This window comes from Portunus trituberculatus, chromosome 17 (assembly GCF_017591435.1).
Source record: "Portunus trituberculatus isolate SZX2019 chromosome 17, ASM1759143v1, whole genome shotgun sequence".
NCBI lineage: Eukaryota > Metazoa > Arthropoda > Malacostraca > Decapoda > Portunidae > Portunus > Portunus trituberculatus.
The window spans coordinates 27,366,379-27,382,524 of NC_059271.1; the positions used below are offsets into that span (position 1 = coordinate 27,366,379).

Here is a 16,146-nt window from a genome sequence, read left to right on the forward strand (position 1 = left end):
TTTGTTTCCAATTTAAGGATTACTTTCTTTTACGTTCTTTTCTTTGCCCAGATCGCGGCCCATTCATTTCAAGTTTCCTCCGTGGAGCAGCATTACGCATACGTATATAAGGGTACTTCTTTTTCTATATTTTTTCATTCTTTTTATTTTTCATTTTTTATTCCGTGACAGCCATTCTCGTAAAATAGCGCGCTACCCCTTCAGCGAGCTTTCAGGTGAATGAGTATCCGCACAGACGTTTTTAACCTTCCCCATACTGAGGTGATCCTGATGAATTGGGATGCTTTTTTGTGTTGCGAGGAGTTATTGTGTTGCGAACTTGTCCGTCACTGCCACTCAGATGATCGCTTCTGGAATTGGATGGGACTGGTATTTTTTTTTATGTTGTTGCTTCTTAAGATGCTATCTTTAGCTCCGTGCAATCTTGTTTCTTTGATCTTTAGCAGTGCGTAATTTTCTCTTCCATTTAATCTTTAGCACTACGCAATCATCTTAGCCGAGGCTAGTCGTAAGATATAGCACAGTCATTTAGGCTCCTTGGTCCAGATTAGTTTTTTTTTTAAATACGTGGTCTGCTTTAACACTCACTCTCAATTTTTGTGGCGGAAAAGGATTGAGTCGAAAATAATTAAATTCAATTCGCTGTGTTGGTTGCGAAGAAAAACGGAGGCGCAGAAATATTTTTGTTGAATGAATCAAGTAATCAGAACTTCAGTTCGTAAAACTTTTAGCAGAGGGGAAAAAATTGGTTAATTAGAAACAATTTATCGGAATGAATAACGTGTCAACACTTTAGTTCATATTGAATTTCAGAAAAGAAAAAGTATTTACGAATCGGAAAATATTTAGGTGGAGTGATTGAATTGTTTTCTACTCATCATATTGTTTATATTCTTATTATCCATGCGCATGTACTTATCAATGCAAGTGAAAATTTCTTTATGAAACACTAAGACAACATAAATTATTAACGTTACGACAGCCGATGACATTATGATATTTGTTACTATTATCTATGCAACCTTTGACGAATAATTGAACAGTGTATGCTAAGTACAGGAGTTAATTGTTTTGAACTTACGACATGTGCGACTTACGAATGTTCGACTTAACGATCATGAATATGACTGGTATGTCTGGCCATTGAAAGAAACCGTTACGATAAAAAATACGTACATCAATGCCTACAGAAAAATTAAATTACAAAATTAACTAAAAAAAAGTTTGACTAAGAAAACGTTGAACTTTTATACGAACTTGTAGAAAAGTAATAACAGTATACTACCAAGAAAATGGTTTTAACATTAATAGACAGAAAATAGTGATAAAGTAGGACAAATGTGATCGTATTAAAAATGATGAGCCAATAACTATTAAATAATGAACAAAGAAAATGTTTCTAAAATACCTCATCGCTTGAAAGTGATTACAATGTGCTAATATACTTACGGTAGTTAACATGGTCGACTTACGACCAGTTCGAGTTACGACAGGTTTGTCGAAACCAAACGCGGTCCAAAGTCGACGACTACTGGATCCCTCATTTTTGTCTGTGTTGTCAGGGGGTTTCTTTTGAAATTATATTCTACACTTGATCATATTACTAGCCTCGAGAGGAAACCATGACCACGACGCTGACAGTTGACAAGTGGCATCCGAGACTGTCACTTCCCCGTCACAACGTCGCCTGACACACCAAACTGCCTCCCTTAAGTGCACCACAAACCTGTGTGTGTCTCGCCACCACGACCTGCTGCTGACTGGCTCATCTCCTCCCGGTCACAGATCACTGACACACCACAAAAATTTCTCTCGCTCTCAATGCATTTTGGAATCGAGAGAATTAAAGATGTGAAGCGCCATTATTTTTAGGAAGCGCGGGCCATCACCATTGCCTCCGCATTCACTCTGTAAAGTAAAGCTGTGTTTGCTTCCCTCACAGCGCCGTTGATTTAGGCCACTTTCTTTCGGCAGTCAACAGGTTAGATCCATCGGGTGCTGTTTACCAAGTCCTTAAAACTGCTGAGTGTCTGCCATGTTTTAAGTTAAAATGGTTTAGTGCCCTAGATCGTATATGCCGAGTCATCCAGGAAAGTGTGAGAAGGAATGCCATGTCTTTTTAGAGCAGCTAGAGACCTCTGTCCTGTTATTCTCCTCCTGACATTCATGACCTCGTTGCGTGCCAGACTGTAACTATCATTCAGTCGTAGTAGCCTAATCTGTTAGTTTGTACCGTATCTCAACTTTTAATAGGCGAATCCAAACCTCATCCACAGTTTCCTTCCACGCTCGCTTCCAGAAACACACACACACACACACACACACACACACACACACACACACACACACACACACACACACACACAAAAACTACGTATACATTGTTCAGTCAGGTATATGCATGCACAAGACATTTGTATTTGAATCAGGGAAAGGTAACTAAGGTGTGTTCGGTGTTTCCTGTATTGGTGAGCCGCAGTGCTGAGGCCTGGGTGCTGAGTGGAGGCAAGCAACACATTCTCCATCATGAGTATTCTGTTATTTGCTCGTGCATGAACACATTTCAGGGAAGCATCTCAAGAATTCCTGTTATTCTTACGTATCGCTGTATTGATTATGTTTTTTTTTTTTTTTAAAGAAATGTAGCGACATATCATTGTCATCATCATCGTTACCTCCATATGGCTTAATTTTTTTTAGAACCCGCTGAACTGTGAAATGAAAGGTTTCACTCATGTGGAAACAAATTCGGTGAAATTGTCTAGAAAATATAAATCTGTGAAATTGTCTAGAAAATGTAAATCTTAAGAATATCTGTCTATCTATCTACCTTCTGTCTATCCTTACTTGATGAAATAGTTTTCTCACCAACATCAAACAACGTAACTTCGGTCATCCTTTTTTCATTTTCAGTCATTGGTCTTTCACATGTACGTACCTTAGGTCACTTTTTTCCTCTCCCCGTCCACATCCCCATTCCTCTACCTTCATCCATCCTCTCTCTCTCTCTCTCTCTCTCTCTCTCTCTCTCTCTCTCTCTCTCTCTCTCTCTCTCTCTCTCTCTCTCTCTCTCTCTCTCTCTCTCTCTCTCTCTCTCTCTCTCTCTCTCTCTCTCTCGTGTGACGCGGTGCAAAATGTCATGAATATTATGAAATTTTTAGGTACGTGTGTGTGTGTGTGTGTGTGTGTGTGTGTGTGTGTGTGTGTGTGTGTGTGTGTGTGTGTGTGTGTGTGTGTGTGTGTGTGTGTGTGTGTGTGTGTGTGTGTGTGTGTGTGTGCATAAAACCAAAGCTCATCATTATGCAACAGTCTGTGGGGCGACAGCACGCGCGCCATCCTGCAGTTCGGCTCTCGTGTCATATTTATGGTCATTGCATCAGAGTTGACTCGTAATGTGCGCTAATGAGGGAATCGCGTCTCAGATTTCGCCTTTCGCATTTACCAGGTTCCCTCTTCCCCATTACGTCGGACAGTGTTGTAATGGAAGAACACTTTTCCTTTCTATATTATATTCACACAAAGGAAAGCTGATGCAGACGGAATGAATGCATGTTATTGCCTCGACTTTGTGGTTCATTATTATCAGGCGTTTTGAGCGAGACGTGACCAAGTTGTCCTGATGTTTAGTTATCTCCTGCTGATGGGAATTTTGAAGAGCTTGCATGTAAAGAAGGAAAAAAAAAAAAAAATGTGCAGTCTGTTATTTATCTTCTATTGATTTTTTTTAAGAGCTTTTATATATAGAGAGGAGAAAAAAAATTATCGTGAGTTTTGGGTTATGTTTTGATAATGAGAATTTAAATTAGTTTGTGTATAAAGAAAATTAACAAGTTGCCGTGGTTATGGTGTATATGTGAGAAGTATGGTGTAGCAAAGGTGTATGTATTTCTAGTTCGGGTGGAGCTGCAGCTAGTTGTGTTTTCTGAAGGATATGACTGTATTCTACGTACTTTGGGTGTATGGACAAGGCTCCAGGTGTGTATTCTCGGTTGACTATGACTCTAGTGTTTATAATCCAGTTAGGGAGCAGCTGTGTGTATTCTGGACAGGGTACAGTTAATGTATAAGGTCAGGACTCACCTCTCAAGCCTGGCGGTCCGCGGGTGCCCTTATCTCCCTTCGTTCCGGGAATACCTGAGGGAAGGACGCAAAGTGTGTGATGAGGATTCCAGTCGACATTTATTTGTTGCGCGATATGGCTAAGGGAAGAAATACTGTTGCTTTCAAACTACGGACAATATTCTTAAACTTACAAGCCATATCTCTATTACATTGAGGACTAGTTGAAGTGATACAGGTTTTAAGGGTGCTTCTTTCTATGTTTCTGATGACAGATTAACAAAATTTATATGTTATTGAGATTGAGTACTCGTCTAAGCATCTCTGTGGCCTTTAAAAATAGCTATGGTGTGAGAGCAATCCGTTTTAAAATTAGGGATCTAAAAAGTAAAGTGAGGTCGATCAGCTGAAATAGACGATGGGAGAGGATTGTATGATCATCGCTGCTAACTCAGAAATGCTTCATACACAGTCATTTTCCTAATTTACTACTACTACTACTACTACTACTACTACTACTACTACTACTACTACTACTACTACTACTACTACTACTACTACTACTACTACTACTACTACTACTACTACTACTACTACTCACTCACTACTACTACTACTACTACTGCCTACTACTACCTCACTCACTCACTCACCGTCTTTTCCCGCCGCGCCGTTGAAGCCTGACAGCCCGTCCATGCCTGGCGTCCCGTCCAGTCCATTGCGGCCTGGGATGCCATCTAGGCCAGGCTCACCAGGCAGCCCGTCCCGCCCGTCCAGGCCCGGCACACCTACAGAGGAGAGGTCATGCACCTACTGAACACTGTACAAGAGTATACGTGGTGGTAGATTTCATCCTACGCACACACACACACACACACACACACACACACACACACACACACACACACACACACACACACACACACACACACACACACACACACACACACACAACCAACCAACCAAACAACACAATGCTTTTATAAAATCAGCGTAGTTCCTGAACTTAAAACACTAAGTCTAAACATACAAACATACCATCTAATACAACTCTAACATGATTCATAAAAGTAAACAACCTAATCATAACCCTCGAAAAGCAGCGATAATGAAAAATGAAATACATAAAGTCTAAAACATAAACGCACTTTAAGTCTAAAAAAAAAAAAAAATATCAGATACTTTAAAAATCATAATCCTCTAAAAAACAACACACACGGTAAGGGATGTAACTCGAAAGGGTTGTGGCCTCTCTTTCCCGGTGTGTGGAGTGTGTAGTGGTCTCAGTCCTACCCGAAGATCGGTCTATGAGCTCTTGAGTTCGCTCCGTAATGGGAAGACTGGCTGGGTGACCAGCAGACGACCGTGGTGAAAATTACACACACACACACACACACACACACACACACACACACACACACACACACACACACACACACACACACACACGAAATTACACTGTGAAATATTTATAGTTTTATTCTTCTATTAATATTACTTCTGAGGTTGTATTTCAAGTCTTTAGGTGTCACTGTTTGTGTGTGTGTGTGTGTGTGTGTGTGTGTGTGTGTGTGTGTGTGTGTGTGTGTGTGTGTGTAATTCACTGTTTGATCTGCTGCAGTCTCTGACGAGACAGCCAGACGTTACCCTACGGAACGAGCTCAGAGCTCATTATTTCCGATCTTGGGATAGGTCTGAGACCAGGCACACACCACACACCGGGACAACTAGGTCACAACTCCTCGATTTACATTCTGTACCTACTCACTGCTAGGTGAACAGGGGCTACACGTCAAAGGAGACACACCCAAATATCTCCACCCGGCTGGGGAATCGAACCCCGGTCCTCTGGCTTGTGAAGCCAGCGCTCTAACCACTGAGCTACCGGGCCGTGTGTGTGTGTGTGTGTGTGTGTGTGTGTGTGTGGAGAGTGCTAGAGATGCTTCCAGTACAATACCTGGAAGACCAATCTCTCCCTTGTGTCCCCTCATGCCCGGCGGTCCTGGCTTCCCGTGCTCTCCCTTCGGGCCGACGGGACCCCTTTGTCCTGGCAGCCCTCGGTCACCCCGTTCCCCATCGCGGCCAGGTTCCCCAGGCGCACCCACAGGGCCAGTGTCTCCAGATGGGCCTGGCGGGCAGGAGGCGTGGGTGCGGGTGCAGAACTCCTGGATGGCTTCATACTGGGGAGAGGGAAGGGCACTGTTAGAGGCATGTCGTTATTATTCTACTAGTATTAACATCACTTATTACTGTAACCACCTTCACTAGTTGTTACCACCACCACTGCTACTGCTGCTACCACCATTATCTAACAAATAAAGTGCCTGTCAACCTGTCACCGTCTCCAACAGATGTTCAATAAAGTCTACCGTATCACCCTCCCTCGTCCCTTTCACGCGGTCCCTAGAGTACATACAAATTTCAGTGAAACAAGAGCCAACCCTGAAAATACACCGCCCTCTCGCCCACCGCGCTCCTGCTGCAACGCCTTTTTATAGAGACATGAGGCCAAACATGCACACCGCCACCCGCTGTGCCGGCTGGCGGGAATGAGCAGCAGTGAGGGGGGAGCAAGCCGTGTACTTACCATATGTTTGTCCTGGCGGCGTGAAGGGCAGTGTGGAGAGGAAGATTAGCGTGTTAGTGGTGACTGCTTAGAAAAAAAGTCAAGGAGGCGGATTACTTGTGGGTTTTAAGGAGTATTTTAGCATATGATTCAACTAATAATGAGAGTTTGCTTGGGATTAATAAGAGAGAGGAGTGTTAATAATGACTGCAATACCTTTGAGTTATGTCAAGCAGGAATCTTAATGGTAACTTTTTAAGGAGTGCAAGTGCTAAGCACGTGATTAAGGTTATTTACAATGCTTTTTTGGATTAGTATTTAAGAGGATCTTGTTATATTAGTGACTTAGGCTTTGGGATATTGTTAAGAAGAAAGACTACCAACAATTTTTAACGCTGTGAGGGATTTGGTTTGTTCAGAGTTGGAAAGCCATTACTGACGTCTAGAGTGATAAGCGAATAGTTAAATGTAAACCAATTAGTGTTTGCAATTTTATATGCACTCAGTAAAATTTAGTCTTGTAATGAAAAAAATGGCATGCCATCAATAACAGTCAAATCTGGGATGTAAAGTAGGTTAACATAAAATCTCATTAAGATTAACTTTAAGAGAAACTGAAACAGGACTTTGCGCGGCAGGAAAAGTTATGTATGCTTTCTTAAATACATTATCTGGTACTTTGGACTGTGTTGGGTTTCATGGATTGACGTAAACACCAGGTTACTTCCTATTATTAGCGAATAACACAACATTATGAGCCTGTCTGTCTGTCAGCGGCATACTCACGTCGTCCTGGTCCTGGCAGCGTGCAAGGAACAGCAGTGTTAGTGCACGTGCAGCGAAACGTAAAGGGTTGTTCATTCACTCTGATTAGACTGAATCAGAATGCGTATAGGTGCGCTTAGGTATTTTTAGCTGTATCTAGCTGTGCTTTTTGATGCATTTAGGTGCTTTAATGTACCGAACAAAGGTGCCACTGGATGCGTTCAGATGCTTGGACTAAATGTAACACGAATGCGTTCTGCAGCGTTCATATAGTTTTTTTTTTTTTCTTTGTTTTGATCAAAATTTAGTCTTTGTTCAGATGCGTTTATTTGCGTATAGGTACCTTAAACTACTTTTGTTTCTTTTTCCTAATTCTATTATATCATCTTAACGCGTCCTAGACTGAATCCTTCTAAGGTTTGCTGAAATGTATTTAAATCTTTTAACTAAACACGAAGAACGCGTTAATTTTGCGTCTAGGAAATACCGAAGTGCTACGTCACCCCAGGTATTGGTTCGTACAGGCTACTTTATGAAGGGGAGGATAGGGAGGAGGAGAAAGAGGAGGAGGAAGACCAGTAAGGATGAGCAAAGCCAATGGATAGGAAATAAGCTAGATGGAAAAGGATGAGGAGGAGAAAGAGGATATGTGTGGAGAATCAGTGAGACGAAAGAAATAAGTGAGGAGGAAGACCATAAGTAAGGAGAAGGAGAGTAAATGAAGGGGAAAGCAATAAGTGCGGAGGAGCAGAATAAGTTGGGAGTCGGAGGAAATAACCTGGGAGGAGAAAGAAGAAAAGAGGAAGAGAAGAAGGAAGAAAAGCAGGAGGAGGAGGAGGAGGAGGAGGAAGAGGAGGAAGAAGAGGAAGAAGAGGAAGATAAGGAGGAGGTGGAAGCAAATTCAGCAGCTGTAACCACTTCTGCGAAACACACACACACACACACACACACACACACACACACACACACACACACACACACACACACACACACACACACACACACACACACACACACACACACACACACACACACACACACACACACACACACACACACGACCTCTTTCTAATGTCACTCTATACAAATATGCGTTTCAGTCTATTTGCTTAAAAAAAAAAAAAAGAGATACGATACCTCCCAGTGATGAAGTAACAATACACCTCCAGTTAAACAACACTTAAGGCTGTGCTCGCTTTTACAGTCATGGTCACTCGTTCATTAAGTCGAACAATGTATGACCACTCGCTTTCATTGTCCTTAGTGTTTTCTCTCCGTCTAAAGTCATTTGATCCGCTGCCAGTTAATTCATGGTTAGCTTTTGTAAGGAGATTGCAACCAGATGTAGGATTGAAGGAAATGCATAACACAGCGGAAGAGAGTGCAACTTCTAACTGTAACTGTAACTCGTCGTGAAGTTACCCGTATTAAGAGAGAAATGCTGAAAGTTTTATTTACCGAAACTACTAAATGATGGATAAAGTATTGAGGGAGATAAAGTTAAGGATAGTATTAGAAATAGAAGCAATCATACTTTCATTTACCTCAGGATAGAATAATTAAATCACAGTGGACGTACGTTGGCTGAGAAATAAACTATAATAAAGATCTGGAAGAAGGAAGGATATTTTAAAGATCCGCCCCTCTCTGTTCCGAGGTCCCTGCGTGTCCCTGCGTATCCCGGCATGTCCCTTCACCCTTGAGGCACCGGCAGCCGTGAGGTGAACGAAGCCAAGCTCCCATTGGGCATGTCAACTTAATTTAGTATATAGTTTCTTGTGTGTTGATGTCAATTTCGGTGTTACGTGTCTGGCGCCACACATAGGAAAGACGAGGTGGCGTTGGCGGTTTATCAGTGTTCTGGCGCCACATGTTGCTGAATTGTAAGGATGTCAGTACGAGTATATCAGTCAACCAATCAGTCAGTAATTTATCTAGTTTATTTATTTCTGTGTTTTTAACCTGAAAACTGTGTGTGTGTGTGTGTGTGTGTGTGTGTGTGTGTGTGTGTGTGTGTGTGTGTGTGTGTGGGTGTGCGTGTGCGTGTGCATGTGAGAGTTAAGGAGAGCGAGGAGGACGAATAGTATCAAACTCGTAAGTTTTAACGAGTAAAATATTTTGGCGGGTAGAGTATTTAGGAGCGTTATTTACGGGTCGCGCTCTGGTGTCTTTGAGGTTCCGTCCCATAAGTTGGTACCAGGCGTATATATTGGCAGCATTTTAGTTACGATCACGCGCCGGGAAAATGTTGCATGAAGAGGCTCTTGGGACCGTGGCGGGACCTGCATGGCTGGCTGGGCAATTGTGGCGCAGATTCTCTCTTTAAGACTCTATAAGACCTGTTTTTGACTGGTGTGTGTGTGTGTGTGTGTGTGTGTGTGTGTGTGTGTGTGTGTGTGTGTGTGTGTGTGTGTATGCGACTTGCTCTCTCTCATGACACTGATTTTCAAAGGCTACTGAAATAGTTATTGGAATTCTCATGTATGTTCATCCCTGTGCCAATCCAGAATTTTGTTAAACTATCATGAAAATACCATTAAAGCCATGATAACTCCCACCCTCTGATAAATGCTTATATATTCAAGATAAGACGGCGCAACTCTTGATAACACGCCTCATTATTATGCTGGAGTAGGGAATCCAATATCTATATTAACATAATCAAAACCTCTTCTTTATGCTGCTCGTTAACTTAGTCTTTAATCGTCACGGTTTATGCGCTTCGTGATATTTGAATACATAAACTAAATTGTTCCTCAGAAACTAAAAGAAATAACTTTAGATGAGTTTCCATTTCAGTTTCACAATATTCTAAGATCACAAGGGAGTCAGTGCATGGTGAGAGTAGAGACACAACCTTGAGAGAAGCATTCTGGAGCGCCTTCAAACCCCAGCCGGTCTGAGATAAGATCGCCTTGTGCTTTAGATGCTCACGAGGCAATGCAGCCCCGATTGTTTCAGATAACGGGGTGGGAGTCGAGCCTCTGCCATCCAGTTAATGCGATAACAAAAAATCTTACAGTGATTGGTGCCGGGGAAGTGCTTGGAGAGAGAAAGAGAGAGAAAAGAGGCAGAGGAGAGGGAGGAAGCTCATTATCAGTTTCCAATATAAGGACTCGATGAGGTGAAAGCGATAACGGGGTGATGAAAGGCGAGTTAAACAGTGAGGTTGAGAGGGAGAGTGCAAAACAGGGCCACAAGCAGGCTCGGGGTGATGAAAGACCTATAGTAATACGTAGAAGGGAAAGCAGGACCTAGGAACCAGACTGACACTCATTGCAGTTAGAGGAGTTGATAAGATGATTTTTTTTTCTTCTATTTCATATATTCTTTTTTCCACTAGATTCTAATATTTCTTTATGACTATTTTTGTTCCTGTTGCGATATTACTTAATATTTCGTAGATTACATTATATCATCCTTATATTGACATTATTATAATCGTGTTGATTCTGGTGGATTAATTTCGATCTTGGTGTGTGTGTGTGTGTGTGTGTGTGTGTGTGTGTGTGTGTGTGTGTGTGTGTGTGTGTGTGTGTGTGTGTGTGTGTGTTTGTCACCCTTTCTTTCTCCTATAACCCAATCTATGTAATCATCATTTACCATCTTTGTGACTGATTATTCAGTATCGTTCTACAGTGATGCAAATACATACAAAACTTATGAATACATGTGAGATAATAGATAAGTTGGCATAGATTCCTGTTATGGGAAGTGGTGACCTGACACGCATCCCCTTGAGAGGTCAGAGCCCCTATCAATAAACATTTTGAAAGCTAAAAGTTACTCTCAAGGTAAAGATGACTTTCAAAGCTGCACCTAACTCCTAAAAGGAATCTCAAAGTTGCGAGATTGCTCCTAGGACTGCTATCAAAGTGGACGAAAGATAAAAGTACTCGGAGTGTCTTTTACATGAGTTTAGAGTGAAGTTTATTTGGTCAACAAAGGCGGAATATACGTACATACATATATACTTCTCTGTATGTGTGTTATATTATCTTCTATGTTATATTATTCTCTTTACAATCCTTCACTAAAGTTAAACGATAAAAGTAACTTATTTATTCATGTTGCAATCATGTTTACACTACTTAATCCTCCGATAACGTGTGTGTGTGTGTGTGTGTGTGTGTGTGTGTGTGTGTGTGTGTGTGTGTGTGTGTGTGTGTGTGTGTGTGTGTGTGTATGTTGTAATATATAGAATCATTAATTTAAAAACTCCTTAGTCGATAATCGTTAGCTTATCAATGTGATTTAATATATCAAGACATTTAAAGTTAATGTTGAGAGAGAGAGAGAGAGAGAGAGAGAGAGAGAGAGAGAGAGAGAGAGAGAGAGAGAGAGAGAGAGAGAAAGAGAAACGAATAATATGATCTTTAAGGAGATAGTGATATTGAAACACGAACAGTGAGTTGGACTTGCCACCCACAACCTGTCATCCTCTCTAGCCCTCACCCGCCGAGCCAGCCGCTCCCTCCCGCTCTTGGATGTGTCCTCACGTTTGTCCTCCCAAAGTTGGCAAGACGTAGACAGAAGGACAAACAGAGTAAGTTAGTTTATCCAAAAAGAGATAAAAGAATGGTGATTTTGTTTGTCTTGCGTCAGAAATTAGGTAGGAAACATTGCGACAGGTAAGGTAATGAGGCTCTAGGCATGAAGGAAGCAGGTAAGAGTAATAGAAGGAGTAGCAGGAGAAGGGAATCATGTTGGTAAGAGTGAAGAAGGTTGTTTGGTACAGTACTGCAGCAAAGAAAATGCGTTGAGAGAGAAAGGGAACTCAATGTGCTGGAAGGAAATATATGATGCAAAACGATCTTGTATTTTAGAGAAAGAAAGAGGAATATACTCTCTCTCTCTCTCTCTCTCTCTCTCTCTCTCTCTCTCTCTCTCTCTCTCTCTCTCTCTCTCTCTCTCTCTCTCTCATTCACAGATTGCATTGCCTGTGTGTCCTTCTGCTTGCTTTCATTCACACAGATTGCATTGCCTGTGTGTCCTTCTGCCTGTTTTGTCTCAGTGTGAATGTAATATCTCTCTCTCTCTCTCTCTCTCTCTCTCTCTCTCTCTCTCTCTCTCTCTCTCTCTCTCTCGATTTGTGAGGAAAATATTCAATATCCGGCGGAGAAAAGATAGCTATATTTGTGGCCTCTCTCTTCTTCCTCTTGTGTTCCTCCTCTTTCTCATCCTTCTCTTTCTTTCCTCTTGTCGTCTCTGGTTCTCTTTCTCCTTTTATTCCTATTTCCCCGTCTCTCTTCCGCCTCCTTTTTCCTCCTCGTTCTTCCTTCTAATAATTCTTCCCCTTTCCCTTTCTTGCTCTCTCAGTCTCTCTCTTTGTTTTCCGTCGTCATCATCATTATCGTTGTTGTCGTCTTGTTCTTGCTCACTCATTTTCTTTCTTCTCTCTCTCTCTCTCTCTCTCTCTCTCTCTCTCTCTCTCTCTCTCTCTCTCTCTCTCTCTCTCTCTCTTTCTCTTTCTCCTTCTTCTACTCCTAAGCTTTCCCGTGTCGTATTTCTCAGTGACAGGGCAGGACTCTATCTTCGTGTCTTCCCGTTGCTCTCTCGATCGCATTCTTGAGCAGCTTCATGATCTAGATTCTGTGCCTCCTTATCTCCTCTGTCTCGACGCTCACTCACTCTTGCTATGACGTGATGAACGAAGAACTGATCGGTAATAGAGATGCCACGGCGGAACGAGAGAGAGAGAGAGAGAGAGAGAGAGAGAGAGAGAGAGAGAGAGAGAGAGAGTGTGTGATGAGTGAAGTGACATTGTGTTCGTCTCTTGTCTGTCTGTCTGTCTCTCTTTCTGTCTTTTTTTTTATGCAAGAGGGAAAGGCGGCAAAGGGCAAAAAAAAAAAAAAAAAAAAACCCACTTGATATCTAGTTGCCTTAAAATCTAAATAGAGTTGATCAAAAGTCTGGGACAAATGTCTTGTAACCTCCCTCTTAAAAGAAGTCGTATCGTAGGAAGATGGAAATACAGGAGCAGATAGGGAGTTCCAGAATTTACCAGAGAAAGGTATGAATGATTAAGAGTACTGGTTAACCCTTGCATTAGAGAGTTGGACAGAATAGGTGAAAGGAAGAAGAACGAAAGCCTCTCTCTCTCTCTCTCTCTCTCTCTCTCTCTCTCTCTCTCTCTCTCTCTCTCTTCATTTCGAGTGATGCAAACTCATTGAGAATTATTTGCGAGTGAGTCTGGCGCTGCTCACAATAAATTCACTGTGGTGCTTTCATTTACCAGACAGAACGGCCTTGTGGTGCTGTGTCTCCCAGCTGTCCTCCCCCGTCACTTATTTTTACGTGCTCAGTTTATTGTGCGTACATCTGTCTGTCTCCATGTCTCTTGGTAGTGTTTTGTTTGTTTTGTTTTAGCTGTCTGTTTTATATGCGTTGCTATTAGTCTGGCCGTGGTCTATCTGTCTGTTTGGGTCTACTTAGTGTTTATCCTTGCTTTTGTTTTTGTTTGATGAATGACTAGCCATCTCTTTCTTTGTTTGTGTATCTGTTTGCCTCCATGTCTTTTGCTAGTGTTATTATTTTCTTTGCTTTTGCCTTTTGTCTTTTTTTATTTATTTTTTTTCTTTATACCATGTGGGCTTTTCACGGGAATTTATGGGGTAAAGGGGATACTTTTTTGTGGTACCTCCTATCTCAAAGCCCACCCGCTAGGAAACCGTTGCCCCAAGTGAGGAAGCCCAACCTACACTCGGACCGTGGACAGGATTCGAACCCGTGCGCTTGGAGACCCCTCGGACGACAAAACACGCATGGTTACACTGTACCACGGCGTGGTTACTCTTTTGCCCTTTGGTTGTCTGTTTACCTCTTTGTGTATTCCCTTGTTAAATATTTCTTCGTTAGATTATGTTTGCTCTCTGTGTAGACTGTAGAAGAAAATAATTTATCTGTATAAAGTTGCATCTAAGTGGTGTCAATAGACGTTAAAATGAGCTGCTTAACCCCTTCAATACTGGCACACATTTTTACCTTGGAATTTGTGTACGATTAGACCATTTTATTGACATTAGAAAAATTCTATGGTATTCAAAAGATTAAGGACTACAGTCTTCACTATTTTACTACCCATATAAGTTCTGAAGCTGTATAAAATCACCATATAGCAGAGTGAATATGGAAACGCGTCATGGTACTCGAGGGGTTTATGAACAACATTGATCTTAACTGCCAATTGACTATTTAACTTGTTGATTACTAAACTGCATTGCGAGAATAAAAATATCACGTGGCGAAATTGAATAGAAAAAAAAAAAGGAAAAGTTCATGCAGAGAGAGAGAGAGAGAGAGAGAGAGAGAGAGAGAGAGAGAGAGAGAGAGAGAGAGAGAGAGAGGGTGATGCATGGTGTGGACAGTCCCTCAGTGTCGGTGAGTAAGTGATGTTCGGCCATGTGGTGTACCCAGACCGGAAAGATGTGGATCGTGACTTCCTCGCTTGCATGATGCGTGATAAAGGCTTACTGGTGGTGCAATGCATGGTGTGGTCGCTGTGTCGAGGTGCACTGTGTCTAGGTGCGCTGTGTCTTGGATTGTGGTAGTGACACGTATGGGAGAAGGATGAACAGCGAAGCCAAGGGTAGGAAATAGATTATAGAAGTCTCCCGAAGTCCCAGCAACGTGGTAACTTAATTAGCAGACTGTCTTAGTTCCTTCTCCCTTTATTTCTCTTTAGGTGCGGCATTGTGAGCGGACTTTTTAATTAACTTCTTGTAACCTCGTCTGCTCTCCTTGACACGTTAGGAAAAAAAAAAAAAAGAACACACACCGTTCACTCCAGAGATCTCAAATTTTGGGATGGGTTGATTATTTTGAGGAAAAGCAAAATATAGATCGGTCTTTTTTGATAGAGGCGAGAAAAAAACTTGATATTTTTTTTTTATAAGGGGCACTTTCAAGGACAACAAAACTATGGGGAAAAAAAGGCTCACAAAGAGTTCTAATCCTTAGAGAAAATTAAAAATTGATTATATAAAACTGAAAGATAAATCTCTCGAAAATGACTGATTAATTTAATGGTACACAACAAGAGGTTACATGGCGTCGCACATCAGTTTGTCTACATGGCGATCGTAAGGTTCGATCACCGAAGCGCACAAATAAAGAAAGAAAAGAAAAAAAAAGAACTGAGAAGCACCAATTTAGAGTATACGAAACCCAATAAAAAAAGGAGAACCACCAATCTAGATTCTACGAAATCTCCTCAAAACGAAAAACAGCTAATCTAAATGTTACAGAATTCCCCAAAATCGATAACCACTAATCTTAATATTACGAAATCCCATAAAAGAAGAACATCCAATATAGATGTTATGAACCTAACCCAAAAATAGAGAACCACCAATCTAGGTATTATGAAAACCCACAAAAGGAGAACATCCAATCTAGATATTACGAAATCACTCAGAATAAAGAACAACCAATCTAGGTATTACGAAACTCCCCAATTGGAAGATGCACTAATTCAAATATGAAATCCCCCAGAATTGAGAACCACCAATCTAGACATTACGAAGTTCCTAAAAACAAACAAAACAAAACAAAGAGCAACCGGTTTAAACATCATGAAGGACACTGAACACTGGTGCAGGAGAAAGTAGGAACAATTTAGCGTCACGTATCACAAGTTGGAGTTAATTTCTCTGAGTGGCAATGAAGAAGCAGTCCCTACGCGTGAAAGAATTAACACTTCATGGAGGACAAGTGCCTTAATCATAATACCGGAGCTTGGGCAGTAAAGGATAATT

General features: G+C 41.6%; 1 protein-coding gene and 1 long non-coding RNA gene across 2 annotated transcripts in view; one reads left to right on the forward strand and one right to left on the reverse strand.

The window, feature by feature from the left end:
• The window catches only part of LOC123504912, a 167,157-nt gene that overhangs the window by 36,188 nt on the left and 114,823 nt on the right, over positions 1-16,146 (reverse strand). The window contains exons 3-5 of the mRNA XM_045255828.1: positions 6,017-6,239; positions 4,713-4,847; positions 4,081-4,134 (exon numbers count right to left, since the gene is read on the reverse strand). Of these exons, the coding sequence (XP_045111763.1) occupies positions 4,081-4,134; positions 4,713-4,847; positions 6,017-6,239 (412 nt within the window). The remainder of the gene's footprint in view (positions 1-4,080; positions 4,135-4,712; positions 4,848-6,016; positions 6,240-16,146) is intronic.
• LOC123504913 overlaps positions 1-16,146 on the forward strand; it is a 75,782-nt gene that overhangs the window by 18,049 nt on the left and 41,587 nt on the right. The window lies entirely within an intron of this gene.